The 26,338-nt window shown below is 49.1% G+C and overlaps 1 protein-coding gene across 1 annotated transcript; it reads left to right on the top strand.

Moving 5' to 3' along the window:
* On the top strand, window positions 1-23,796 carry CPA2 (carboxypeptidase A2). The gene is made up of 11 exons (XM_056118292.1): window positions 1-101; window positions 3,878-3,959; window positions 5,173-5,307; window positions 5,912-6,004; window positions 8,402-8,503; window positions 10,577-10,675; window positions 12,081-12,191; window positions 13,382-13,472; window positions 14,926-15,125; window positions 17,344-17,428; window positions 23,569-23,796. The coding sequence occupies exons 1-11, from the start codon at window positions 37-39 to the stop codon at window positions 23,754-23,756; spliced, it is 1,251 nt and encodes a 416-aa protein (XP_055974267.1). The 5' UTR covers window positions 1-36; the 3' UTR covers window positions 23,757-23,796.
* The last annotated feature ends 2,542 nt before the right edge of the window (window positions 23,797-26,338 follow it).

Below are 26,338 nucleotides of genomic sequence, written 5' to 3'. Positions count from 1 at the left end.
AGTCGTAGAACTCTGGACTCAGGAAAACTCTTGACCATGAGGTTGATCCTGGTTTTGAGTGCCCTTTTGGGCCTTGTCTACTGCCGAGAAACATTCGTGGGGTAAGTTATAATTTCTGGTGTCTGCTCAAATTGGGCTTCTTGGGGTCTCTCACTAGATAGGGCTAGAATAATTGGTGCAAAAGTCAGCATTTTTGGAGAATCTGACTTATAGCGGAGAGTGGGAATACTGGGAGGGGGGAGCCTAGAGGGGGGCCATTTAAATAGGGAAAATGTGAAGACTGACCACATAATGCCCTATTTCTCTGTCCTTACTTATGTTTCCTTTTGATGATCAGAAAGGAGGGATAACAGACATCAGTAGAAATACAGGTATTTGTGGGGGCTGGAGCTATAGTATAGCAGGTAGGGCGTTTGCCTTGCACATGGTCAACTGGGGTTCGATTCTCAGCATCCCATATGGTCCCCTGAGCACTGCCAGGAGTAATTCCTGAGTGCAGAGCCAGGAGTAACCCTTGTGCATTATCAGGTGTGACCCAAAAAGCAAAAAAATAAGAAGCACAGATGTTTGATTCCTTGTCTCAGGGTCCTCTCAGTAGTCAGGGGCCCCTCTCCCACTGCCACCTCTCTACCTTTCTGGTATTCAGCCCCCAGGTCAGCCCTTGTCCTACCCAGGTTTAGATCTGGCACCTGGACAGGGAATCCTCTTGAAGTGGGAGTCCTGTTTAGGGCTATAGATTTCAGCCCAACTCCAACTTTATGGCTTTGTAATTTTTATCCTCGCTCCAAAGTCCTTGAAGTGTAAAGGTAAAGGTAAAGGCCCTCCCGTTGATCGTCGATTTGCTCGAGCGGGCCCAGTAACGTCTCCATTGGAGACTTTGTTGTTACTGTGTCTGGCATATCGAATACTCTCGGTAGCTTGCCGGGCTCTCCGAGAGGGGCGGAGGAATCGAACTTGGGTCGGCCATGTTGGCCGCTTGTAAGGCGAACGCCCTACCCGCTGTGCTATCGCTCCAGCCTTGAAGTGTATTCAGGGAAATAATCAAGTGGTCAAATAAATCTGGTGATCGGAGGATTAAACCAGCTCTGGAATGTCTACGCGTTTTTACTATGGAGTGTTCAATACAGAGCTACAAGAGAGGACCTAGGATGCCACTTAAATTCATTCATTATTTTCTTGGATTTAGGGGCCATACCTAGTGGTACTTGGGGGCTAACACCCAGTTCTGTGCTCAGGGATCATTCCTGGCAGAGGACTGAACCTGGTTTAGCCACATGCAAGGCGAGCACTTTAGTTCCTGTACTATCTCTCTAGCCTTATTCAAACATTTGACTATCAGACTCCTACTCCCTCCCTTTTCTATTCGCCAAGCAAGCCAAAGGGCTCTCATTACTTAGGAAACGCCAGTCTCATGCATTACTTTCCCCCAAATCTTTGTGCTTCTGTTTGTCTTTTATTTTGGATGACACCTGGTCGTGTTTGGGGGCCATTTATTGGAAGTGCTAAAGGGACCGTGCTGTGCTGGGAATGGAACCCGGGGCTCCTGCTTGCCTGGCATGTGCTGCAACCCCCCTTTAAGTCACTCCCCGGTCCCTGTACCTTCCTGTTTAAAAGAAGAGGTCCTGGAAATCTATTCTATGAAATAGCAGAAAGGAATGAGACTCTAGCTTGAATTTCAATCTCAAGCTGGAGTCAGGAAAGTCTTGAAGAGCTCACAATCTAACACATACTCTTGTAGAGTTCACTGGAAATTATATGGCACTTCCTTCTAAAAGGCCTGGGATCTTGTCCTTGTATGTGACTTTTTATATCAGTTTTCTTTTACTATTTATTTATTTATTTATGTATTTATTTTGGATCATACTCAGTGATGCTCAGGGGTTACTCTTGATTTTGCACTCAGGAATTGCTCCTGGTGTTGCTTGGGGAACCATATGGGATGCTGGGGATTGAACCCATGTCGGTCACGTACAAGGCAAATGCCCTACCTGCAGTGATATCACTCTAGTCCCTATAATTTTTTTTTAAATTAACCTCCCCTCTTTTTTTGGGGGGGTCATATCCAGCAGAGCTCACTCCTGGCTCTGTGCTCAGGGATTACTCCTGGTGGGGTTCAAGGGACCATATGTGGTGTTAGGAGTGGAACCCAAGATGGCTGCCTACAGGGCAAGTGCCCTACCTGTTGTGCTATGTCTTCAGCCCCCACTTATCAATTTCTTTCTCGTCATTGCACATGTGGGCAGGACAATGGCTCTGGAAGTCAGTCTGTTTGGAAGAAGGGACAGGAGGAGCCTTCGTTAGGAAGGAATCGCTGCAAGGATCCAGCTGTAATTTCCCCAACTGGTCTCTCTCTCTATATCTCTCTGTTTTTATTTTTTGGATTTTGGGCCATTCCAGTGGTACTGAGGTCTTGCTGCTGGCTCTGTGCTCAGGGATCACTCCTGGCGGTGCTGGGAATGGAACCAGGCCTCGTGCCTGAACCTGCCGTACTATCTCTCTGTTCCTTTCCTTGGTTTTATTTTTATTTTTGCTGTTTGTTTGGGGGCCACACCTGGTGATACTCAGGGCTTACTCCTGGCTCTGCGCTCAGGGATCACTCCTGGCGATGTTCTGCGAACCATATGGGATGCAGAGGATTGAACCCAGGTTGGCAGGTTGGCTGCATGCAAGGCAAACTCCTTCCTACTCGCTGTACTATCAGTCCGACTCCTCTCCTTGATATTTTTATTATTTTACTTTGTTTTACTTTGGGGGATTATTATTATTATTATTGTTTATTTATTTATTTTTTGCCACACCAGGTTATGCTCGGGAGTGAGTCCTGGTGGTGTGTGGGGCATTAAATGGAGGGGCCGGAGTTCAAACCTGGGTAGATGTCATGCAAAGCCAGGCCCTTACTCCCTGTTCTATCTTTCTGATCCTACTATCTTTGAGCTTTTATACAAGTGTGAATGTGTGTGCATACACACACACACACACCAGCCAACTCTTTCTCTTTCTTTTGATTTTTCTGGGTCCTGAGTATCTCTAAAGTAAAGTAAAGGCCCTCCCGTTGATCATCGATTTGCTCGAGCGGGCCCAGTAATGTCTCCATTGGAGACTTTGTTGTTACTGTGTCTGGCATATCGAATACTCTAGCCTGCCCCAAGTTTGAGTCACAGAAGTAAATAGGCCACATCTTGATTCCACTAGAAATAAAAACTCTGATCCTCTATTAGTTTACCCCCATCACTCTCACCCCTCCATCCCAGATTTTCCCAGATGTCAATTCAATTCCTCTTATAAGTAGTTACAAGTATGATTCCACATTAAAAACAAACAAACAGCTTATTTCTGAAAAACAGGAACAGACAAGTTTTAAAAGCTGGGGCTTTATGAGCAGCAGGTGTTTTTTGATAAATAATCATTAGCTAAAGGAAAGGTAACTTCAGTGGCAAGCTTCCTGCTAGGAGCCATGCACCACTTAATTATCACTGAGATAATATTTCCTTGAGGGAAAGAAAGGCTCTTCCAGTAACTTCTCATTCTGGTGATGAGATCATCGAATGTTGTTTTCGTTTTGGGTTATCCACCTGGCAGGGCTCAGGGGTTACTCCTGGCTCAGCACTCAGGAATTACTCCTGGCTCTGCTCAGGGATTATATGGGATGCTGTTGACGGAACCCAGTCAGCCACGTGCAAGGCAAATGCCCTACCCACTGTACTGTTGCTCGGGATCACCAGCCAACTCTTTCTTGAGTTTCTCCATTGTCAACAGAAAGTGACAGTTGTCCCATAACCTCCTCCAGGTGACAAGTGAACACCCACAGGGGCAGAAAGGAACAGGAAATAGATCATGGTTTTGTTCTTAAGGTCATGTCTGTGCTTACATTCTTTAGAGACCAAGTTCTTGAGGTCACTCCCAAGAATGAGGATCAAATTAAGAATCTGTTGGAACTGGAGGCTGAAGAGCACCTTGAGGTATTGCTGGTGGAGGGGCTTCTGTTTCCTGGGCAAATTGATCCGCAGTTAAACATGATGGTGGAAATGATTGATCATGAGTGGTTTGGGTGCTGGGGATTGAGTCAGGGCCTCACACATGTGAAGCGTGTGCTCCACTGTTGAGTACACCTCTGGTCTAAATGATCAAACTCTCTCTCTCTCTCTCTCTCTCTCTCTCTCTCTCTCACACACACACACACACACACACACACACACACACACACCATTGTTTTGGGGCCATACCCAGCAATGCTTAGGGATTACTCCTGGCTCTGCACTCAGGAATTACTCTTGGTGGTGCTCGGGGGACCATGTGGGGTGCTGGGCATTGAACCCAGGTTGGCCATGTGCAAAGCAAATACCCTACCCACTGTACTATCTCTCCGACCCCAGTGATCCAATGATCAAGTTCTCTTTCTTTGGACTTTCCTATCTTCAACACAATAACAAATACTAATTTATAGAGCTAGGACGCAGAAAGTTGCTATCTAATTCCAATAATGTGACACTGGGCAAGCCATCTACTGTGCTTGGGTTCCTTTTTCCCATTTCGATTAGTGAGAATAATGGTATCATTCTTCTATCTCACAAGCTTATTGTAAGTCTATATAGAGGGATTGAGTGTGAAAGTTACATTGACAAATTGTTGGCTATCTCTAATGTGGTATTTCCCTTCTAAAAATGATTTGTAGCATTACCATTCTGTTACAGAATGAATGCAATCATATGAATGTCAACTCTTAAAAAACACTGTCATAATTTAAAATAATCTTTTCCTTTTGCCATTAAAAACAAATTGCGGGGAGGGGTTGGGCCTCACTTGGTTGTGCTCAGGGCTTACTACAGCTCTGCACTCAGGGATCACTCTTGGCAGGGCTCAAGGATCACCCGGAGAACTGAGGAGCAAACTCAGTTTGGCTGAGTGCCAGGCAGGCACCCTAACCACATACTTAATCTCCAGCTCTCTTCTGTCATTTTTAAATATCTAAGGAGGAGGATCAAGGTAGCATGCTTTTTGATGTAATTTGCGGATGCCTGGATATTTATGAGTCTTTTTTGGGGGGCAATATTGAGTGATCTAAATCTTGTCGAATCAAGATTAAAAAAAATACAAGTTGGTTTCTTGAAATCTATCGGTTTCACCATTTCCCTGGAATGATCCATTGTTACTTTGGTCTTTTATTCCTTTCAGCTTGATTTCTGGAAATCCCCCACCACCTCAGGGCAGACAGTCCATGTCCGAGTTCCCTTTGTCAGCCTCCAGGCAGTCAAAGTTTTCTTGGAGCTTCAGGGAATTGATTATTCCATCATGATCGAAGATGTTCAGGTAATTCTCCCACTGACCCTCCTTCTAGATGCTTGCTTGTTCTATGGACTGGAAGCCTGCTCCCGGCTATGCTTGGGAACCCTCTGCTAAGGGGGAAACCTAAGGGCCACTAGAACCTTCCTCAGGAGCCTGGGGCACTTCTGCAGAGTAGAATTGAGGCACTCTCCCTCTTCCTTTCACATTCAGGCTAAGTAAGATGTACCAATAAAAAAACTGAAAGCAAAGGGCAAGAGAATCAACTGCATGAAATATACACATTACACACTGAAGGATCTAGTCAAAGCTGGTGAAAGAAAGACGTTTTTGATCTGGTTTTTAATTGGAGGTGAACCCAGACCCTGGGTTTCTCTGAAAGGAAGACAACTATAAGATAACCCAATTCATTTAAAATGAATTGTCATCCAATAGGGTCAAGTATCTGGTTGACCAGAAAGCCAGTTAATACTCCATCTCTTTTCAAGGTGCTGCCAAGTAAAAGCAAGGCAAGCCCCCGCAAGTTTATAGAACATATTTGGAACTGGGGAAATAAGTTTGACCCTTTCCTACACAATTGCAGATCCCACGTATCCCACAAACTAATCTTAGACATGACTGTGTGTCTTAGGCTCTTCTGGATGAAGAGAAAGAAGAAATGCTGCTTAACCAAAGGGAGCGAAATGGAAACTTCAACTTCGAGACTTACCATACTTTGGACGAGGTAGGTGCTGCAAAATGAAGAGGTCTCAGGGAAATGGGCCGTTGTCTCCTTGGATGACACCCTTGCTTCCACGTACTGATTGGCAATTGCCCCCCCAACTCTGCTTCCCCCTTCCCTGCCCCCAGGAGTGGCTCATGCCTTCAGGTTTCCCCCAGGATCTGACTGCCAGGAGCTGGCTGACTGCCTCCAGGCTGCAGCTACTACCTACAAGTACCTAGGAGGGACTAAGTGAGCGCCCGCCTCTCCTGCCCAGGGTCTGCCCCAGATCGCTTTGGGTCATATCTCCCCTGCTCTGCCCACAAAACCATTGGGGAGCTGTGCGCATGCGCACGGCTGGCGCCGAGCAGGGAACCAGCATTCAGCCCCTCAAAACCTGCCAGTGTTCCTAGACCTAGTGGTGGCTAAGCCTGCCTCTCTCGTGGTGCCAGTCTGGGCTCATTTCTGGGTGCTGCTGGTACAAAGAATGCCCCTTTCCTCCTCCCTGAAGTACGGGGTACGACTACCATCTGGGAAGTCCTGCACTTTTCTTGAAGGGGGGGGGGGGGGGAAGAACACAGAGATCTTTTGGCTCTAATTTGGACTGGACGTGGTGGTGGAAGGGATGAAGTTATGGAATTAAGGGCAGAGGCAGTGAAATAGGAAAGTCTGGGAGGAAGTGTCTGATAGGTATTCCTCCAATCAGCAATCGTTTTGTTCTGTTTTGTTGCTGGGGGGGGGTGCTCACCTGCTGGTGTGCAGGGCTTACTCCTGGCTCTGTGCTCAGGGATCACTCCCGGTGGGGCTTGGAGTGTGGTGCCAGGGATCGAACCTGGGTTGGGTGCATGTAAAGCAAGCACCTTACCTTCTGTATTACGTCTTTACGTCTTCCCCAGCTTCCCCAACCAGCAATTGTATTTTTGAAAATTAAAAAAGTTTTTTTTTTTTTTTGGTGACATGCAGTGGTGTTCAGGGGCAGCTCCTGGCTCTGTTCTTGGAGGTCACCCCTGGCCAGGCTCTGAGGATCCTCTGTAGTGCTGGGCGACAAGCACCTTAATCCCTTTCAGTATCTCTTCAGCTCCATCAGCAATTTGAAAACATGAAAAACTCTAATTTTTTTCTCCCTAATTGATTTGATGGCAACAATCGACTTCTTGCAGTCTTTTGTTTCACTCTCAGAAATAGGATTGGGGGTCTTAGGAAGCAATGCCACCTGGATCCTATACATTAGATGCTCCCTCTACTACTTTCCTTTTGTAATTATTTTATTTAAAAAAAATTCCCTGGAGCTCAAGAGGAAGTATAGGGGTTAAGGTACTTGCCTTGCACATGCCCACTGGGGTCCAATCCAGCACCATATGGCCGCCCAGCACCACCAGGAGTGACTCTGGAGCACAGACCACCTGTGGGTGTGGCCCCTCAATACACTCCCCCCCCCCCCAACCTCCCTGTGTTGTCATTGTCCTGGTGGCAGAGCATCAGGGGGGTTTACACCTTCTTTTAGATGTTTGGTTGTGTTGAAAGGCGGGCCTGGCGGGCATCCTACCAACAGCCACTGTCTCAGCCTGTCCCCACCATCTTTCCTTAAGAAAGTCACTACTTTGTAAATTGGAAATAGTTCCGGCCCCGGAGAGCTGCTGCAGCTAAAGGCTTGTGCTCCGGTAGCAGGCGGGGAGAAAGGAGCGCAGAGAGCAAGATGCGCGCTGTCGCCTTCCCCGGGGCCTCACAAATTAGTGTCTGTGTCCTATGGAGAGCAAATGTTGGCAACAGCTGGAGGAACTGTTTTCAAGCCGTTAACTCTCCAGACACACCCAGGCATGTCTCAATCCCAGCAATGGACACGGCTGGGACGCCCCAGCTGCACAGAATTTCAATCAGCCTTGCAAATAGGAGCCGAGTAGCTGGGGAGCAAAGTGCATCTGAGGCTGGCCCCCTATTGGCACTTGCCAGGCTGTTTTTCTGCTTCTAAATCCACCTTTTCTTGGAGGACCAGAGAATAGGGGTGGGGGGTGGGCTGCCGGTGGTGGCGGACCGGAGTGGGGGTGGGGGTGCCCACCATTATTGCATCTCTCTGCTTGCAAGCGGGAGATACTCCCAGGTATGAGAAGTTGCATCCCTGAGCGAGTCAGAAAAAAAAAAAAAGAGCCAAGAGCCAGAGAAAATGCCATTTTGCTCCGCTGCTGCAGCAAAATGGCTTCTTCCTTCCCAGCCCCCTGCAGCTGTCCCGGGACGCGCCTTCCCCAAACCCTGCACAATCCCACCCCATCTGCCGGACCACCCTCTCCCGCGTCCCCCCGCAACCCCAGGGAATGGGAAAAGGAAGGCCCGGGAGATGCCACGCGCCAGGAGGCGCGACCCAGCAATCCTTTTTATTTTTTGCAAAGCCCATTCATTTGCAAATGTTTGTCGTCCACATTTCAGATTTACCAAGAAATGGACCACATCGTGGCCGAGCACCCCGGTCTAGTGAGCAAAGTGAATATTGGCCATTCTTTCGAAAAGCGGCCCATGAACGTGCTCAAGGTACCCGGAGGGTGGGGGGCGGAGTGGGGGTGGGAGGAACGCAGTGAAGGAGGTTGGTTCTCCCCGAAGCTTCGAGAAGCCCGTGCCGCCCAGGCGGGCCATCTGTCTGTCTGTCTTTTTCGCCAGCCCTGCCCCCCAGTCCTCCCTTCCTCTCCCCCCCCCCCACTCCGAACCGGTCCTCGCTGGTTTCTCCCCGCCACCACCCCTCCCCCATCCTTTCTTGGGTTGCTTCCCCCCCCCCCCCCCCCCTTTTCCTCTCCCCTGTGCAAGCCCGGCTGCAGGAGTGAATTACGGCGCCGCTCGAGATAGATTTGCTCGCCGGGACCCCGAGCCGACGCGCCAATAGAAACACAGGAAGGGGGCGGGGGGCGCAGACCCCGGTGGAGGGGGACAGGGGAAGGGGGGCTCCGGAGTTGGGGGGCCATGGGGTGAGCGGGGGGGGCGGGATTTTCTGCCATTAATCAAGGTAATTCTGTGCCTCATTTCTCTTTCTTTCCTATTTTGTTTTTTTAAACCTAAGAGATTCAAAGAGTGGGCTAGGGAGCCCCCCCCCGCCCCCCACCGCCCACCACCCAGTTACTGCCTGAGTTGAATTAAAACAAAAACCAGGGAGGAGACGGGTCGGCCGATCCGTGCAGGCAGCCACGCCGCAGAGGCAGACACGCGGGGATTTGGGAGGGTGGGGTGCTAAGGCAGAGTTACACCCCGACCCCAGCCTGGGCTGAGCGGCTCAAAAAAGCCTTTTCATTTGGTTTGGGGGGAAAAAAAGTGAAAATGATTATCCCAGATTTCCTAGAAAGAGGGGGTGGGGGTGGGGTGCCGGAAGAATCAAACTCACCAAAAAATATATATATATATGTATATATAACCCCCCCCCCCCACGAAACCCCACAAAACAACAACCAGATAATGTCACAACTCCCTGCTACATTTGGGAATGTTCAGGGCTCTGAGCAGAGAACTCTACTGGGACACATGGATTTCTCCAGAGCGTTTGCCCCAAAACAGGCAGGTGGAGGGGCGGTTGGTTTCCTGCTTCTTGACATCCTGCTCCATTTGCTAATATTTACTACCTCCTTATTTCCACCACCCCCCTTTCTCCTGCACCCTGGTCAGGAAACCCACACATCTCTTCCTCCCAACTCCCTGAATTTACCAACACCCTTCTCTTCGGGTGGTTCTGTGGTTGAGGATGGTTAAGGTGTTTTGGAGAGTTGCATTTTTTTACATTTGAACTCTTGGAGGAAAAGACATGAAACACTTTTCAACGAAAACTCTTAAAACCCGTGAAATGTAATTTTGAGCCAGGATTTGCATTTCTCATTTACCTTATCTGCTATGTTTAGCATGCTGCACGGAGATGGAAGTTGATGGTGCAAAAATAATCTTTTCCTCCCCATTTACGGATCCAATTGGCAGAGCCACTGTTCCAAATAAAACAGAGTCGCTTAGATCGTAAAATTTCAACTCTGGAAAGCACCTCCAGAGCCCACCATTCTCTTTTTATATGAAGGACTCAAAAGGTTATCAACAGAATTTGTATTACAAAAATAACACAATCATTGCTTACAATTGGAAAATCGAGAAATAATCCCCCCCAGGAAAAATATCCCCATAATCCTAATTCTACAGCTATGCCGTTATTAACGGATAAAAAAACCTCTCTTGTCTCTTTCTCTCCCATTTTCACATGTCTGCACACATACACAGGCACTAGCCTTAAAAAGAAAAAAAAAAGGCTGTCATGCCATTCTGGAACCTGCCTTTTTCAATTTGTCACATGTGAGGAACATAGTTTCATGTCACTGCATTATCCACAACCACAAAATTTGTAAAAAAAAAAAAATCATGTTTTTAACTAACAGCAAAGAAGAAAAGGTCTGTGCTGCTCTTATTAGCTTGCATTCAAGCTTACATTAGCCCCCTAAATCTCCGTTCACTGTCAGCGTCACTGCCTCCACACACCTCCTTTCTCTCCGTGGTGAATGGAGAGTGCAGGCAGCCTCCTGGGCGGGCAGAGGGCCGGGTGCGGGCGGCCGGGGGGACCATTCTCCATCACGCTTGTTTTTGCAGTTCAGCACCGGAGGAAACAAGCCCGCCATCTGGCTCGACGCCGGGATCCACGCTCGAGAGTGGGTTACCCAGGCCACTGCACTGTGGACAGCCAATAAGGTCATTACGCCTCGAATTTTTTCTTGGTGTCTTGCTGGGGGCAGCCCTCTGTCGCCTACACAATAGCCCCAAGAATCCCAGCATGGTGATGGAGGCGCAGACTCCCAGCTCCCAGCCCCCAGCCCGTCTTAACACGCAGGCAGGATCCCGGCTCATCCTTTTCTGACACTGCCCCACTCAGCATCCTGGCAGTTAATTTTCTGATATTGTCCCACTCAGCACCCCGCCTTTGCAGTCTCCGCTGCCTGCCGCTGTGGACTGTGTTTAAAAGACACAGCATGCTTCAGGAGATGGAGAGCGGGTAGGGATCCTAGAGTCCCATTGCAGCGTTAAGAGCAGACTGGAGACAATTGGCTTTGAGGCTTGGAATTCCAAGCGCCGAGGCACAATGTGCCAGAAATCTGTAAAATTGCAAAAAAAAAAAAAAAAAAAAGGGTTCAGATGGAAAAAATAGAGCGCTTAGAAGAGCTTCCTTTGCCCTACTGATCTAAAGTGGAATTAGGTAAGGTTGGAGGGAGGCGGGTAGTTCTGCACATTTTCCAAATTTGATTCTGAAGTCAGGGTGAACTAATACTTCTCTTCCACATGTTTGTAGGAATCAAGAAGAGTTAGGACACCGGGCTGGGGTGTGACCTCGCCTGGTGTTTCTTAAGTAATTCAAAAATGACACGCTATAAATCAGAATGTTAATTCATGAGCAAAGGAAATCAATACACATCAGGTCATTCAAGCATGTGCAACCACGTGCATACTGACTGATACATTTTTCCCTTCAATTAAAATGTGGTTACCTTTAGGGTATTATGAAATGGATATTTAACAGTTGAATAATAATGCGTTAGGATGGCTGAGCACAGGAAATGAGTAAATTTTAATCCAGCAGAAACTTCAACTCTACTGCAATTGATCACAAGTAGAAATTTAATTCCCCAAATGGAATATCACTGGCCCTCTGTATCTTTAGAAAAGTCTTTGTATATTTAAGAAACCTGACATTGGTGGTGACTGCTTTTGGAAAGGTACCCTGTGGGGTGATTCAGGGAAACTTAAGCATTTTAGTTTTGGCTCAAAGAACCCTACACACCACATCTACCATTTGTCTACCTTTGCAGAATGCCTCTGCTGGTTGAATAGGAAGAATTCTTGCTTTTCAGAAGGCTGCATTAAGTGAGATCTGATTTTTATTATCAATGAACTCTTCTGAGCCGAAGTCAGGATAAGGACACTACTAGCATATTAAACAAGTTAAAATGGAAGATTGACTTATAACCTGGAAGACGATTGTTATTACCCAGTGTTACCAAGTTTGTGTTCGGAAAATAAAACCCACTGCCAGAACATTGTGTTAGATCTCCTTGGCAAAATGACGGAAGAGACCCACTTTTGTTTTCTTGTCTCTGGTCAGATTGCCACCGAGTATGGAAAGGACGCCTTCATCACTTCCCTTTTGGACCAGATGGATCTTTTCCTGCTCCCCGTCACCAACCCCGACGGATATGTGTTCTCTCATACCACTGTAAGCCTGAGCTTGTCCCCCTGCCCTTTCTTCTACTAGCCTCTTAGGCAATGTGCAAAAAATGTCAAAAACAAACAAAATAGGGACTCTTTCTTATCTCGATTTACTGTAAGCAATGCTTAATCCCTTGGTGGCCCCAAGGGGAGGCGCCAGGCTGGGTTTCTTACTGTGATATACTGTGTCTTTCACCTGCTGCCTCCATCACAGCCCGTGTTGGCCCTCAGACCTGGCTGTTCAAGCCCAGTGTTCGCCATGAGTCACCTAGGAGATTTGTTCCAATTATCTCTGTGTTTTTGTGGTAGGATTGATGGAAAAGCGGAGGCGGATGTTACCTGCTGACAATTAGATTGTAGTCGGATTTCGGTGGGCAGTCCACTGCTTCCAGCATTTAATTTACAATCTGTGGAAGAAACTCTCCGTCATGTCACTACAATGAGGCAGTTTCTTTTATTCCCTTTAAAATTTCATTACAAGACACCATTGTGGCAGCGGTGACCCTGTATATTTTTTTCCACATGAATCAGAGCTGCAGGTTTATTTTGGGAGTGAGCTGACTGCGATAGCGTTTTTCAATGTGTGCTCAGTGGAAAGAGGTACAAAAATCCTAGGACTCATTTCACCAGAAATTCTGTGGAGAAAGGGTTCCTCAGCCAAGTTTGGAAAATACTGCTCATTTGAAGCCCTCTCTTGGGAGGGTCCTAAAAAAAATAATAAGGCAACTCCCCCCCACCAAAAAAAAAAAAACTCAATCATCAACAACCCCTAAACTGTACAAGCTCAGAACTATACGAGCCAATTTAATTTATTTTATTCATCCCCTCATTGCACCCAAGAATTGACCACAGGCTCTACCCCATATTGTTTTTGTGTGTGTGTGTGTGTGTGGGGGGGGGTGTTGTTAACACTTAATGGAACTGGTGTTCTATGAGCTCTGGTCTGGCAGGTATTTATGGGGGTAATGAGGGGAATATTCACTTCTCACCTCGGTGAGAATCTCCAAGGAGAATCCGGTGGGAGGGCAAGTTGACATGTCTGTGGACAAGGGAAATGAGTACAATTCCAAAGAAACCCATCCAGGAACCTGCAAGGAAGAGGAACAGAATTCTAAAGGGACCTGCTTCATCCTGCTCAATGACTCTCTTTCTTCCTTCTCCCCAATCCTCCTATTCTTTCTCGATGATCTTTTAAAGAACCGAATGTGGCGCAAGACCCGATCCAAGGCTGCTGGAAGGGCCTGTGTTGGTGTTGACCCTAACCGCAACTGGGACGCAGGCTTTGCCGGTAAGTGCAAGGATTCTCAGAATGTTCTCTGATCGAGCGTGCTCTTAGCTAGGCTTTGCAGCATTTCATACACTGTGGCTCCCATCTTTTTTTTTTTTTTTTTCCCCTCAAGTTGGAGCCTCGGCTGGGGCGCCGAGCTTCCAGAACCAGACTTGGGTGCAATGGGGGGGGGGGGGGGGGGGGTCTCAGGATGTCCAGAATCCGCCAGTAGAGGGCCGCAGGGTCTGTTCAGAGGAGAAGCATTACATCATCTGTGGATGTTTCGAGAAAGAAAACGCAAAAAAGAAGTCCAAATAGGATTAAGAGATTGATTTTCAAAATAGATTCAAAGGGAAAATATTAGCTTTCTGCTCAGTCTTTGTTGACTTGCAGCTCTAATTTTTCAGAGTTCAGTGGCAGGCTGATGGGGGCCTGGCTCCTTTATGCGCTCAGGCACCAGCTAAAGCCCCTAATGCTTCTCTAATCACGGAGTGAAATCTGTTTGGTTTTTCCTCATTAGGTATAATAGCAGTGAGGTTAGAATCGGTCTTTTTCACTGTCGTATTCCTGACACCTAGCACAGTGTCTGGGACAGAGAGACAATCACGAAATATTTGTAAGACAAATGAATTAATGAAAATCATTGAACCAAGAAAGGACACGCTAGGGAATTGCGGCAGGATATGGATGAGTGGCAACTTCCTTCATCGCTTTTACAATTGCTTTTCTTTCCCTCCCTCCCCAGTGTCGGGGGCGGTGGGGGGGAGGGGGGCAGGGGGAAGAGAAATCACAGCATCAAATCCAAAATATTGAACAGAGCCTAGCAAATTCGATGTCAAAAATTTCCCCGAAAAATTATTCTTATTAAATCATCTTAAAAATAAGGTGACAGGCTAGGCAGCATGTACGCTTTGTCGCTATCATCGCAAGACCCTGGGGAGTCGCTTCGAGTCTCTGCAGCACTCAGAGAGCTCTGGTTGGGATGGAGAGAGCCTCTCAGTGCTGGGCAAATCAAGGCCGAAGGCAGCTGGGTGGTCAAATGTAGTTGTGATTGCCTCGCTGTTAGCAGGCTAACACAGGCTTCTTGCATTTGTGGCTTTGTGACTTAGAGACGCAGGGAATTTTGGACTCTTTAGAATTGGAAAAGATCCCAGAAAAAGAGCTTGCTCAACTCCCACCCCATGCAGGAATTCCATCTATAATATTAAATGTAGCTTTTCTTCCAGCAAATTCCCACAGAGAGGAGATGATCCAATTTGATCGTTTTCTGCTCTACGGCAGAACCGTATTTTTTAAGCAATGGGAGATGTGTCCAGGATTATTTCGGCGACTCTTGCTGGCTATGCCCTTGAGGTAGCAGTTTGTTCTCACACAGGACAGTCTTCCTCCGGTCTCCAGATGAGGGGCTTAGGGAATGTGTGCTAGCCCGCTGGGTTCAGGGCCTCCTGTTCTCACGACTTCTGAATCCCATCAGGACCCGGAGCCAGCAACAAACCTTGCTCTGATTCCTACCATGGACCCAGCCCCAACTCTGAAGTGGAAGTGAAATCCATCGTGGACTTCATCAAGAGCCACGGAAACTTCAAGGCCTTCATTACCATCCACAGCTACTCCCAGCTGCTGATGTTCCCCTATGGCTACAAATGTAGCAAGTCAGACACATTCGATGAGCTGGTGAGTCTCTGCAGCTACACTGTCAGCTCAAGCACAAACATGCGTGGGGGAGGATGTGCAAGGTTTAGAGGCAAGTTAGACACTGACTGAGGCGGCAGAGGACTAGGTGTGGGAGACGAAGAGGAGGGAAGCAGATTGTGTCCAACTGCTCCGAGAAGGGTGAGGCGGGAAGCCTCCTTGGAAGGCGCTTTTGGGATTTTCTTAAATGGAGCATCTTTGGGAAAAAAAAAAAAAGACTGCGTGTAGTGCATGTTGCCGCCGTCTAAATGAACAGGCGTCTGATTGGAACATAAACCTTCAGGACGTGCTTTCTGTTTCTTTGGAAATAACTGCTTGGATTTGGGCCTGGGAGTCCTGCATCCGTAGTCAGATGCTCTAAGCTAGGACACAGTGATTTTCAGCTCCTTAGCTAGTGTCATCCCAGAGTCTTTGGCTGCGTTGTGATGCACGGGTGTGTGATGTTGAGGGGAACACATTTACTTCCATCAGTTCATCCCTACCACCTTCATTCGGGTTTCAGGACTAAGCAAATTGGTGGCAGCCTTAAGTCAGAGGGTGACAACTCAGGGGGCCGCCGATCATTGAGCAAGGCTTATCCCCTGCACGCCCCTCTCCCCAGCTAAATAAAATGTGCAAATATTTCCAATTGGGCTTTTAGGCTTGGGTTTGGAAACCTGTATGTTAGAGATAAGCCCCGAGATGGAACCTTTTGGTCAATTTACTTTCAAATAGATTATCGCCTGCAGCCCCTGGCAGAAATGGGATAGATTATTGAAATTCAGGTGTATCTTTCATCTCCCGAGTTGGATGTTAGCCCTGTAGGGCAGTGGTCAGGGCTTTTGATGGTGAGGATTGCCACTCAAGGTCAAATGGAGGTTTGGGGGTGGTGTGTGGGGGGGACATCAGGGTTGACAAGAACCTGAAAGGTGGGGCTGGAGAGGTAGGGCCCGGCTTATGCACACACCTTGCATGCACCTGACCTTGTATTTGAATCCTAGCATCACATATGTTCCCCTGAGCAGCTCCAGGTGTGACCCCCAAACAAACAAACAAATCAACCTAAAAGGCACTTTGAGCAGATGTGGAGAAGCCAAGCTTATCCCAAGCTGGTGTGGAAATCTGTTCTGGGCAGATTTGATTGTTTGCATTCTCCCTGGTAGAGTCAAAATCTGCAGCCCTACCCGGGGTTCACCCACTTGCCCTGGTTTGTCTTCTTCTGCTGAACACCGTGGAATCCCTTTGAGAGATAGATACTTTCTCTGTACACCAGTCACCTACTACTCCTAGGTTTTCTCAGGTCCCTGCCAAATACCTCCCGTCCCCTTAGGCATTTGGGAACCTGCCTAGTTTGTCTGTTTTGCCAGGGCAGCCAGCAGAGGCGAATGTGAAACTGGTGGGCTAATAGGCGCCGAGTGAGCGGGACCGGGGCCGGGACTGGGACCAGGACTGGGGCCGGGACCGGGGCCACCCCCATCCACGTGCGCTGGTGCAGCTGCGGGTCACGTTAACGCCTTGGCAGTAGCCCCATGCTGATGACTCATGTTGGGCTCATTGACGGCTGACACCCCCAGGCTCTCGGAGGGTTCTGCCGAGCCAGGTTTCTCCCATCTGGTAATTGTACAGTTGTTTCCCTGGACCCAAGTTCAAGACCTTACATTTATCCCTCGCAAGGACAGTAAAGCCTCAATCAGTGGAAATTGGAACCCTCAAATCATGGAAAATATTTTTGCTGAGCTCTACTTCTTGGAAAAAAGAGGCAGTCCCGGGGAAAAACGCCAAGGCAGGGATTGTGTGTGTGTGTGTGTGCGTGTGCGTGTGTGTGTGTGTATGAGTGTTTGTGTGCGTGGGTGTGAGTCCACTTCCTTGGTACATCCTGAGGTCAGAACATGCTCCCTTTCACCCCTCCCAGCCTCCCTGCTTCTGTTTGCACTTCCAGCCCTGGTGGTAAAGTCACGCCCTGGGGTACTGAAACTCCTGAAAGACCAGAAAAACGGCTCAGAACAACATGCTGTATTTTCCAAGTCAGTCGAAGTGATTGTTTCAGTCACTCATGCTTCCTTCCCAGTGCAGTGATTGAGACAAAAAAGAATGCTATGCGGAAGCCTCACCAAGCCAGCATCCGCCCCATCCTCCCATCCCATTCCATGTTCTGCCATCAGGCTGTGTTCTCCCCAGAGAACGGTGTTCTTCATGCACTTTTCCTTCTGTCTCCCTCTAGAATCAAGTGGCTCAACAGGCTGCCAAGGCCGTGGAAAGTCTGTATGGCACCAAGTACAGGGTGGGACCTATCTGCACCGTCATCTGTAAGTATTCGATGTGTTGTGCCAGTGACCCATCAAGATGTTGGGGCGGGGGCAGGGGCGGGGGTGGGGGTGGGGTGGAGGGGGCATATCCCTTAAAGGCCTGGATGTGAAAGGGGTGGACCTTCATGCCTAGAACTCAGTCTCATCCAATTTCCCTCCATGAGAGAGAAGCCACATCACGTACAGAAGAAAAGAACCTCTTAGTTCTTTGGGCTTTGTGCTCTCCCTCTCTGTCCTGATACTTACTGCCCCCTCTCAGGATGGGGAATCTCTGGCAGAAAACAGGCTTTTTACAAGATCTGACCTCAGAGCATGCATTTGTCTGAAGGCCGCTGCCTCCGAGGAGCTTATATTAGAGAGAGAGAGAGAGAGAGAGAGAGAGAGAGAGAGAGAGAGAGAGAGAGAGAGAATAGGAAGTGACAAGTGGCGTGCTGGACTTGCATGTGGCTGGTCCAGGTTTAAATCCCTGGTGCCATAAAGCATCCCCTGAGCATTGCCCCTGTTCCTTCTGGATCACAGAGCCTGAAATAGCCTCTGAGCTTCACTGGGTGTAGTCCTGAATCCCCCCCCCCCCAGTCCCCCCCCCCCCCCCCCCCGCCCACAAGAGTGGGTTTATATCCCGAGTAACTTCATGGTTAGAGAAGGGGAACAGAAGTTGCAATTCTTGAAGCGCTCCCAGATGGTTCAAGTATAGCACGGATGCAGGTCTGTGTGTGTGTGTGTGTGTGTGTGTGTGTGTGTGTGTGTGTGCAGTGCAGGGTCTGGGGAGATGAAGAGGAAGATGGGAACACATACAGTGTCAGGATCGAGTCCGGGGAGCCAGCTCTCAGACTGCCCAGGGAATCCTCCAACTTCCTAGGGACAACTCACAACTGCCAGGAATTCTCTACTGCTGCCAGGCCCAAATAGCCTTCTGGAAGCAGAGGCCTCCTATAGGCATTGCTGTGTTCAATACCCCGTACTAAACAATATGCTGCTGCATGCTACTGATGCAGTCGATGCTGGAGACATAATGGAACCACAGGGTCCCCCATGTCACAAGGGAGAGGAACAGGAAGATGGACGGGCTTTAGTAGGATATGGACACAGGGCATTGCCCTTGGGACAGAATGATTAGCAAGTTGGAGGGATTCCCAGTGGAGAGTCAGGAAAAGCTTTGCTGAAGAGGGCACAAGTTGGGGACCACCTGAATAACTAGAGAAAGGGAAAAGGCGTGATGCCTCTTTGGTTAGTTCCATGGAAACATGGCGGCTTGATCAGCTTTGGATATAGCAGGGAGATTTGAAACTGTTGGGATCAAAGTGGTGAGAATGGTGGGGGCCAGGCGGGGGGCGGGGTTCCAGGTGTTTTGCGATCCCACATTGAGGAGTTTAGATTTTAACCCAGAGGTTTCTGGAAGCCACCAGACAGGTTTCGGTAGAGTGGTGAGGGTAGAGATGAAGCGTGTTTTAGGTGAGATATGTGAGGAAGAGGGGAGAGGACATGACACAGAAAGAGGAGGCGGGACAGAGGGTGACCCACGCTAGCGCCAGGCCCGTGATGGTGGAAGGGAGTCTGGAAGTAAAACCACAGGAATCTGTCACTGATTGGCTGTGGGAAGTTTCTGAATGGTGTGGAGAACCGAGGCAGAGACCCTGCTCTGGGCACCCTGAGCTCGAGGTTTTTCATGGGGGGAAGTCCTGGGAGAGAGGAAGGGCTGTTGTGGACAGAGGATTGGGGTGAAGGTAGAGAAGGTGTGAGCGTGAGAGAGCAGGGAACCGTGGTGTGAGGGTGCTGGGCAGAGAGGGGCTGAGGAGGCGGCACAGTAGAAGGCGCCAGCAGCCTAGAGGGACTTGCAGCAGGAGGCTGGTGGCCCGCGCTTCAGAAGCCAGGGAAGGAGCATTATCTGGAGAGGAGTCTGTGGTCAACAAAGACAGGGGCCAGAAAGGTCAAGCATGACCAGGACAAAACATGCCCTCCTGGAGTTGGCTCAGTAGAGTGTTGATGACTTTACAGAGCGGTTTCAGAAGTTGGTGCGGTTAGCAAGAGGGGTCCAGGTGAGGGGGGCTGGGTGGGGATAGGGCGGTGGTCATGTAGTCCTTTTAAGAGGAGCTTGGACAGAAGAAGGTTTTCTTTTCCTTCCTTCCTTCCTTCTTTCCTTCCTTCCTTCCTTCCTTCCTTCCCTCCCTCCCTCCCTCCCTCCCTCTCTTCCTTCCTTCCTTCCTTCCTTCCTTCCTTCCTTCCTTCCTTCCTTTCTTTCTTTCTTTCTTTCTTTCTTTCTTCTTTCCTTTCTCTTCCTTCCTCCCTCTGCCCTCTCTCCTTCTTCCCTCCCTCCCTTCTTTTCTTCCTCCTTCTGAAACTTCCTTACTGGGTTAGAGTGCCAGCTCAACAGACTGAGTGCAAACTTTGTGTGGAGGAGGCTTGGGTTTGATGTCTGATACAGCATGGTTTCTGAGCACTGCCCGGAGCTACTCCTGAGCACTGAGCCAGGAATAGCCCCTGAGCACTGCTGAGTGTGACCCCCTTCCCCTGAGAGAGAGAGAAAGAGAGACAGAGACAGACACAGAAAGAGACAGCGACAGAGAGACAGAGAGATAGAGACAGAGAGACAAAAAAAAAAACAGAGAGACAGAGAAACTGAGACTTATTTATCATCTGTGGTGGAAGAACCAGTGAAGAAGGAAGATATGACCAAGGCAGGGCCAGGCCAGGTCTGGGAAGAGAGGGGACAGTGGGGCCACTCAGAGGCCACTTGAGGCAGAATCTTACTTTTATTTTATTTTATTTTGCTTTTTGGGTCACACCTGGTGATGCACAGGGGTTACTCTTGGCTCTGCACTCAGGAATTACTCCTGACAGTGCTCAGGGGACCAAATGGGATGCTGGGAATCGAACCCGAGTTGGCCGCATATGCAAGGCAAATGCCCTACTTGCTGTGCTATCGCTCCAGCCCCCCTGAGGCAGAATCTTAGGGTGCAAAGTGCAGGGTCTGAGCAGAGCTCCCCTGGATCGGGGGCTCGGGGGTCCTAGGGCGCAGCCACTGGGGGTCATGGCTTTCATTTAGTCTCATTTTGTGTGTGGCCACACCTGGCCCTGTGCTCCTGCGGGTGCTGGGGTGGAACCCGGTCCTCTTGCACTGGGTTCTCTCCCCGGCTTGTGGCTTTTGCAGAGGGAGTCCTGAGCCCCTGGGAAGTGATCATGTGTCTACAGGACCTCAGAGAAGCCCAAAGCTCTCAGGCTTGTGATATTTCGAGGCCATGAAAATAGCACCCCCACCCCTAGCCTCTCCTCGGCTTGCCTCTCTACCCATACCTTCTCCCCTTGCCTCCCCCAGCTCCCCCCTCCTCCCCTCCTCTCATCTCCTTTCCCTTCCCTTCCTTTCCTCTCCCTTCCCTTCCCAAGAGCCATCAGAAAAACTTGACATAACCAAAATCCAATAATCGTATTTTATTACCATTTCCCTTTTCATGAGTGACTTTCCTCATCGAGCACAAAGCTACATCAGTTGAATCAGTGTCTGTGTTCTATTTTGTATCCGCCCTTTCCCAATTAACATCATTGCTTATGTAGTTGGGAGCATTTGTGGTTCCACTTTTGGGGTATGTGTTATTCCTTTGTCCTGCAATATCCTTATTATGGGACGTTTGGATTGTTTCACTTTTTTTTTTTTTTTTTGGTTCTTAGTGCTATGATGACTAAGTTGGTACAAACACTTTTTCTTTTCTGTTTTGAAAATGTGGTTGCTGGGCCTTGACCCCAGGCCCTTCCATGTGTTAAGTCTGTGCTCTGAGCCACACTCCGGCCTCACCCTATTTCTTAGTGATGATCTCTTGGGTGTATCATCCCCAGGCCAGGTGACCAATTGAAGGGAAATGAACAACTTTGCAGCTCTTGTTGCCCATATATTTTTTTTTTGTTTTGTTTTTTTTTTTTTTGCCTTTTGGGTCACACCCAGAGATGCTCAGGTGTCACTCCTGGCTTTGCATGCAGGAATTACTCCTGGTGGTGCTTTGGGGGTCCATATGGGATGCTGTGGATTGAACCCAAGGTGGCTGTGTGCAAGGCAAATGTCCTACCCACAGTACTATCGCTCCAGCCCCTTGTTGCCCATTTTGATGTGTATTGGGGGACCCCCCACACACTTAGAGGTTCTCAGGGCCACTCTTGCACTCTTGGCTGTGCTCAGGGTAAGTCCTGGTGGTGCTCAGGGTACTGAATGCTCAGTGGTGGTCCACTGGTGCTGGGGACCAATTCCTCTTCCCCTGCATGTGGAGCGTGAGTCCAGCCACCGGGCATCTCCCAAGCCCTCGTTGCCTATTTTTTTAAAAATTTTTATTAGTGAAACACCATGAGGTACAGTTATAGACTTACAAATTTTTGTGCTTGGGTTTCAGTTATGCAATGATCAAACACCCATCCCTCCACCACACATGCTAGGGGAAAAGGCAGCTCAGATAGAGAAGGGAGCACTAAATAAAGGGTGTTGGGAGGATCCTCCCAGGATGGGAGATGCGTGCTGAGAGTAGACTATAGACCGAACATGATTGCCACTCAATGCCTCTTTTGCAAATCATTGCCTACTTTTGGGCTGGAGCGATAGCACAGTGCCTACGTAGGGCATTTGCTTTGCATGCAGCCAACATGGCCGACCCGAGTTTGATTCCTCTGCCCCTCTTGGAGAGCCCGGCAAGCTCGCCCGCACGGCAAAGCCTGGAAAGCTCCCTGTGCTGTATTCGATATGCCAAACATAGTAACAAGAAGTCTCACGATGGAGACGTTACTGGGCCTGCTCGAGCAAATCGATGAACAATAGGAAGACCTGATATATAAGACCGTGCCTATTTTTAAGGCTAATTTCTGATCTGCCTGGGCCTGCGCACTCCTCCCTCGCTTTCTTCATCAGTGAAATGGGTGGTTGAGAGCATTTCCCTATCCCTCGCCCCCCAGGACAGAGCACAGAAAGGGAAACCCAGACAACCTCAGCCAGAGAGTTGTAGGCTTGGGACTGGATCTGAGATCCTTACTCTGTTCACCTGTCAGTGCCACAGACTGTGTGCTGGGGTCACCCCCCAAGTCTTTTTGTGGGTTTGGTTTAGATCAACCCCCGGGGGTAGGTACCTGAGCACCTGAGCTGCTCTGGGTGAGGCAAAACCAAGTGGCAGCCATTGCCAGGGTTCACTCGTAGTAAGAACCCCCTACTCCTGCCCTTCTCCAGAGGGCCTCCCTCCTGGCCCCAATTTGTAGGCCAGAGCAGACAAGTGCTCCCTCTACTGGTGCTCAGTCCGTGCCTCCCCTGGGCGTGGGTTTGGATGGGGCCTCAGTGCTCCAGAAGCTCAACTCTGAGACGTGATCATCACGTGAATGGACCGGCTCATGCCAGCTCATTCCTTCATCACCTGTCGCAGGTGGCCACACATCACGCAGCTGCGTGTCACCCTCCTGGTTTAGACCGTCCCACACAGGTGTTGGGCAGGTTGTGTGAGGCCAGCGCATGGGTGCTGGGCTCTTCTGTTGAAAGTTCCCTGAGGGCGGCGACTCAGTCTCATTCCTTTTGTCATCCCTCTTCTCCCACTAGAGAAAACAACGTTTATACCTCGCCCTGGTCTAAAAAAGGAAGGGTGGGCCAGTGGTGGGGGGGGTTCCTTAAGGTGTCCTCAGCGGGGGGCCCAGAATGTTTGTGAGCGCACTAAGGATGTTACGATACCTTTTGCTTTTGGATGCACCTTGTATTTTGCTTTTTATTTTATTTTTTAGTTTATCTTATTATTATTACTTTTTTGCTTTTGGGGTCACACCCAGTGATGCACAGGAGTTACTTCTGGCTCTGCACTCAGGAATTAGGTCTGGCGGTGCGCAGGGAACCAGATGGGATGCTGAGAATCAAACCCGGGTTGGCCACGTGCAAGGCCAACACCCTACCCACTGTGCTATCACTCTAGCCCTGTATTTTGCTTTTTAATAAGCTGAATCCCCTCTGATGCGTGCATGGTCCGTGCTGATGGAGGCCTGGCTTGTCTGTGATAATGGTACCGTGTATGGAGGTTGTTGGTCTGTGTGTGATAGTGGCCCAGCGTGTGGAACGTGGAGGGTGGAGGAAGTCCTGTGGCTGTGAGGCGCCTATGGAACCACATAATCACACTTGCATCTCCTCTGCCCTTCAGATCAGGCCAGCGGAGGAAGCATTGACTGGGCCTACGACTACGGCATCAAATACTCTTTTGCCTTTGAGCTGAGAGACACTGGTAGATACGGATTCCTCCTGCCTGCCAAACAGATTCTGCCCACTGCCCAGGAGACCTGGCTGGGCCTGCAGAGCATCATGGAGTACGTGCGGGACCACCCCTATTAGTCTGGAAATGGACAGATACCATTAAAAGCTCTGTTTTGAAGCAAAATTAAATTGTGATCATTCCTTTTTGTGAATCCTTATTTTCCTAAACATGGCTTCTTTTCTTTTCTTTTTTCCCTCCCTCCCTCCCTCCCTCCCTCCCTCCCTCCCTCCCTCCCTCCCTTCCTTCCTTCCTTCTTTCCTCCCTCCCTCCCTCCCTCCCTCCTTCCCTCCCTCCCTCCCTCCTTTTTTTTTGTTTTTGGGTCATAACAGTAGTGCTCAGGGCTAACTCCTGTCTCTGTGCTCAGGGATCATCCTGGCAGGGTTCCAGGGAGCCTATAGAGTTCTGGGGATCAAACCCGGTTTCACCGTGTACCAGGCAAGTGCCTTGCCCGCTGTGCTATTGCTGTGACCCCTAACCCTTTTTCTAAGCTGGTGTAGAAAGCATTTCCCCCCACCGCCCCCTCCACTTTATTTAAACACCACGGTTTACAAAGTTGTTCATGATGATTTGTTATAGACATTCAGTCTTCCAACACCAATCCCGCCACGACTGTCACCTTCCCTCCACCATCATCTCCATTTTCCCACTGACACATCATTTCTTTGATCTATATTGCCCTAGAACATGTCATTGAGAATTCCTTTATCTTTCTTTCATATATTTACTTTAATAATATATTGGAGGGAGAGTTCAGGGTGAAGGCGTATATATTGCATGTGGCCTGGCCTGATTTGACCTCAGGCAGACACCATGTGCACTTGAGGCCCCAAACTGCTGCTGCTGGGGTGGCCCAGGTGATCTCCAGCACCACACGGCCTGGCAGCACCACGTGTCCTGGCCATCGTGTTGATCTGGGGGCTCAGTTGGCTGAGAATCACTGGGAAGGGTCCTCAGGTCTCCTGAGCACCACTTGGGAGGCTCCCCTGCCCCTAGCCCCAACCCCAAAATGTAGTTGTGGTGCCAGGGATTGAACTCAGGGCCTCAGTCATGCAAGGCAAGTGCTCTACTGCTGAGCTCTGGCCCTGCCTGGCCCCTTTCCATCTTGTCAATGTTTTCTATCCATCATGTACAAAATGTTCCCAAACTCCCTTACAGCGATGGCAAATATATACCTGTGATAAAATGAACCATTCTAAGAGCATGACTTGGTGGATTCCATACGTTTGCATTAAGTGTGTGGCACAGTCAGTGCCTGTTCCCGTGCCTTTTTGTCATTCCAAACTGAAGCTCTCTATCTAGCCAGCAGTAGCTCCTCTTCTACTTCCTCCTTCCGGCCTCTGGCAATCTGTATTCTACTTTCTGTCACGGTGACTACCATACCACAGGCAGGTGCAATCATGCATTTTTTGTGTCTAGCTTATTTGGCTGAACACAGTGTTTGGTTATTTATTTTTTTTTGTGTGTGTGTGTGTGGGTGGGGATGATTGGAGGCTGAGGTCACACCCAGAGGTGCTCAGGGCTTACTCCTGGCTCTGTGCTCAGGGATCCTGCTGGAGGGGCTTGGGGATTCTGTGTGGCACCAGGGATCAAACCAGAACTGGCTACATGCAAAACCACTATAATCTCTTGGAGTACAGAGTTTTCAAGATCCAGCCATCCATCCAAGTGCTGTGATGTAGGTCAGCACTTCTATTTATTGGAGGAAATATTTTTTTTTCTTTTTGGGTCACACCCAGTGATGCACAGGGGTTACTCCTGACTCTTCACTCAGGAATTACTCCTGGTGGTGCTCAGGGAACCATATGCGGTGCTGGGAATCGAACCCAGGTCGGCTGTGTGCAAGGCAAATGCCCTACCCGCTGTGCTATCGCTCCAGCCCCAGAGTAAATAAATTTTAAATAAAATCTTTTATTTTCAAACACTGTCCTCCCGTTGTTCATTGATTTGCTCTAGCAGGCCTGGTAACATCTCCATTGTGACACTTCTTGTTACTGTGTTTGGCATATTGAATACTCTCAGTAGCTTGCCAGGCCCTCTGAGAGGGGGGGAGGAATCGAACCCGGCTCGGCCGGGCTGGCTGCAGGCAAGGCAAACGCCCTACCTCTGTGCTAGAGCCAGAGAAATACTAATCAAGCACCTATGTTGCATCTGGAGTGCTGTTTGATGCTCCAAAGTCTGGCTCCCTGTTGCCTTTTGTGCTCTTGTTTTTGGGGTACTGCATTAATAAGACTGGTGGGGACCCAAGCCAAGAACAGACCAAGCTAGAGGGATAGGACGGTGGATAAACCTGAGCACTGCTGGTTGTGGCCCCCACAAAACAAAACAAAGGACTGATGTTTTTCCTCTTTGCCCATCCAATCTGGGCCTCAGGCCATGCGGTTTATCCTGAAATATTCACTCCATTAGAGATTGAGATGTTCTTCCATGCCTCCTCCCAACCCCCAGTGAATGTCTCTAGGAGAAATGGTAGGAAGTGAATTTTTAACTTGCCTCAAATTCTGCATCCTGAATTCTTTGGTTCCCATTCCTCCCAGATTCAGGTCTCCATCTCTCTTGTTGCTCATTTCAGAGCTGAAATCCATTTGGTGCCGTCGTATCCATCCTGGGTGACAGAGAAGGGTAGGTAGGAGTTCACTTTGAGTGGTGGAAGGAGCAGTGA

The sequence above is a fragment of the Sorex fumeus genome, unplaced genomic scaffold (assembly GCF_029834395.1).
Source record: "Sorex fumeus unplaced genomic scaffold, SorFum_2.1 ptg000037l, whole genome shotgun sequence".
Lineage (NCBI taxonomy): Eukaryota > Metazoa > Chordata > Mammalia > Eulipotyphla > Soricidae > Sorex > Sorex fumeus.
This window is presented reverse-complemented; position numbering and strand designations above follow the sequence as displayed.

Coding starts and splice junctions, on each gene's coding strand:
- CPA2 (XM_056118292.1), top strand. CDS start 37: ATGAGGTTGATCCTGGTTTTGAGTGCCCTTTTGGGCCTTGTCTACTGC. Junction 8,504..10,576: donor GGCCCATGAACGTGCTCAAG/GTACCCGGAGGG, acceptor TTGTTTTTGCAG/TTCAGCACCGGAGGAAACAA. Junction 15,126..17,343: donor CAGACACATTCGATGAGCTG/GTGAGTCTCTGC, acceptor GTCTCCCTCTAG/AATCAAGTGGCTCAACAGGC.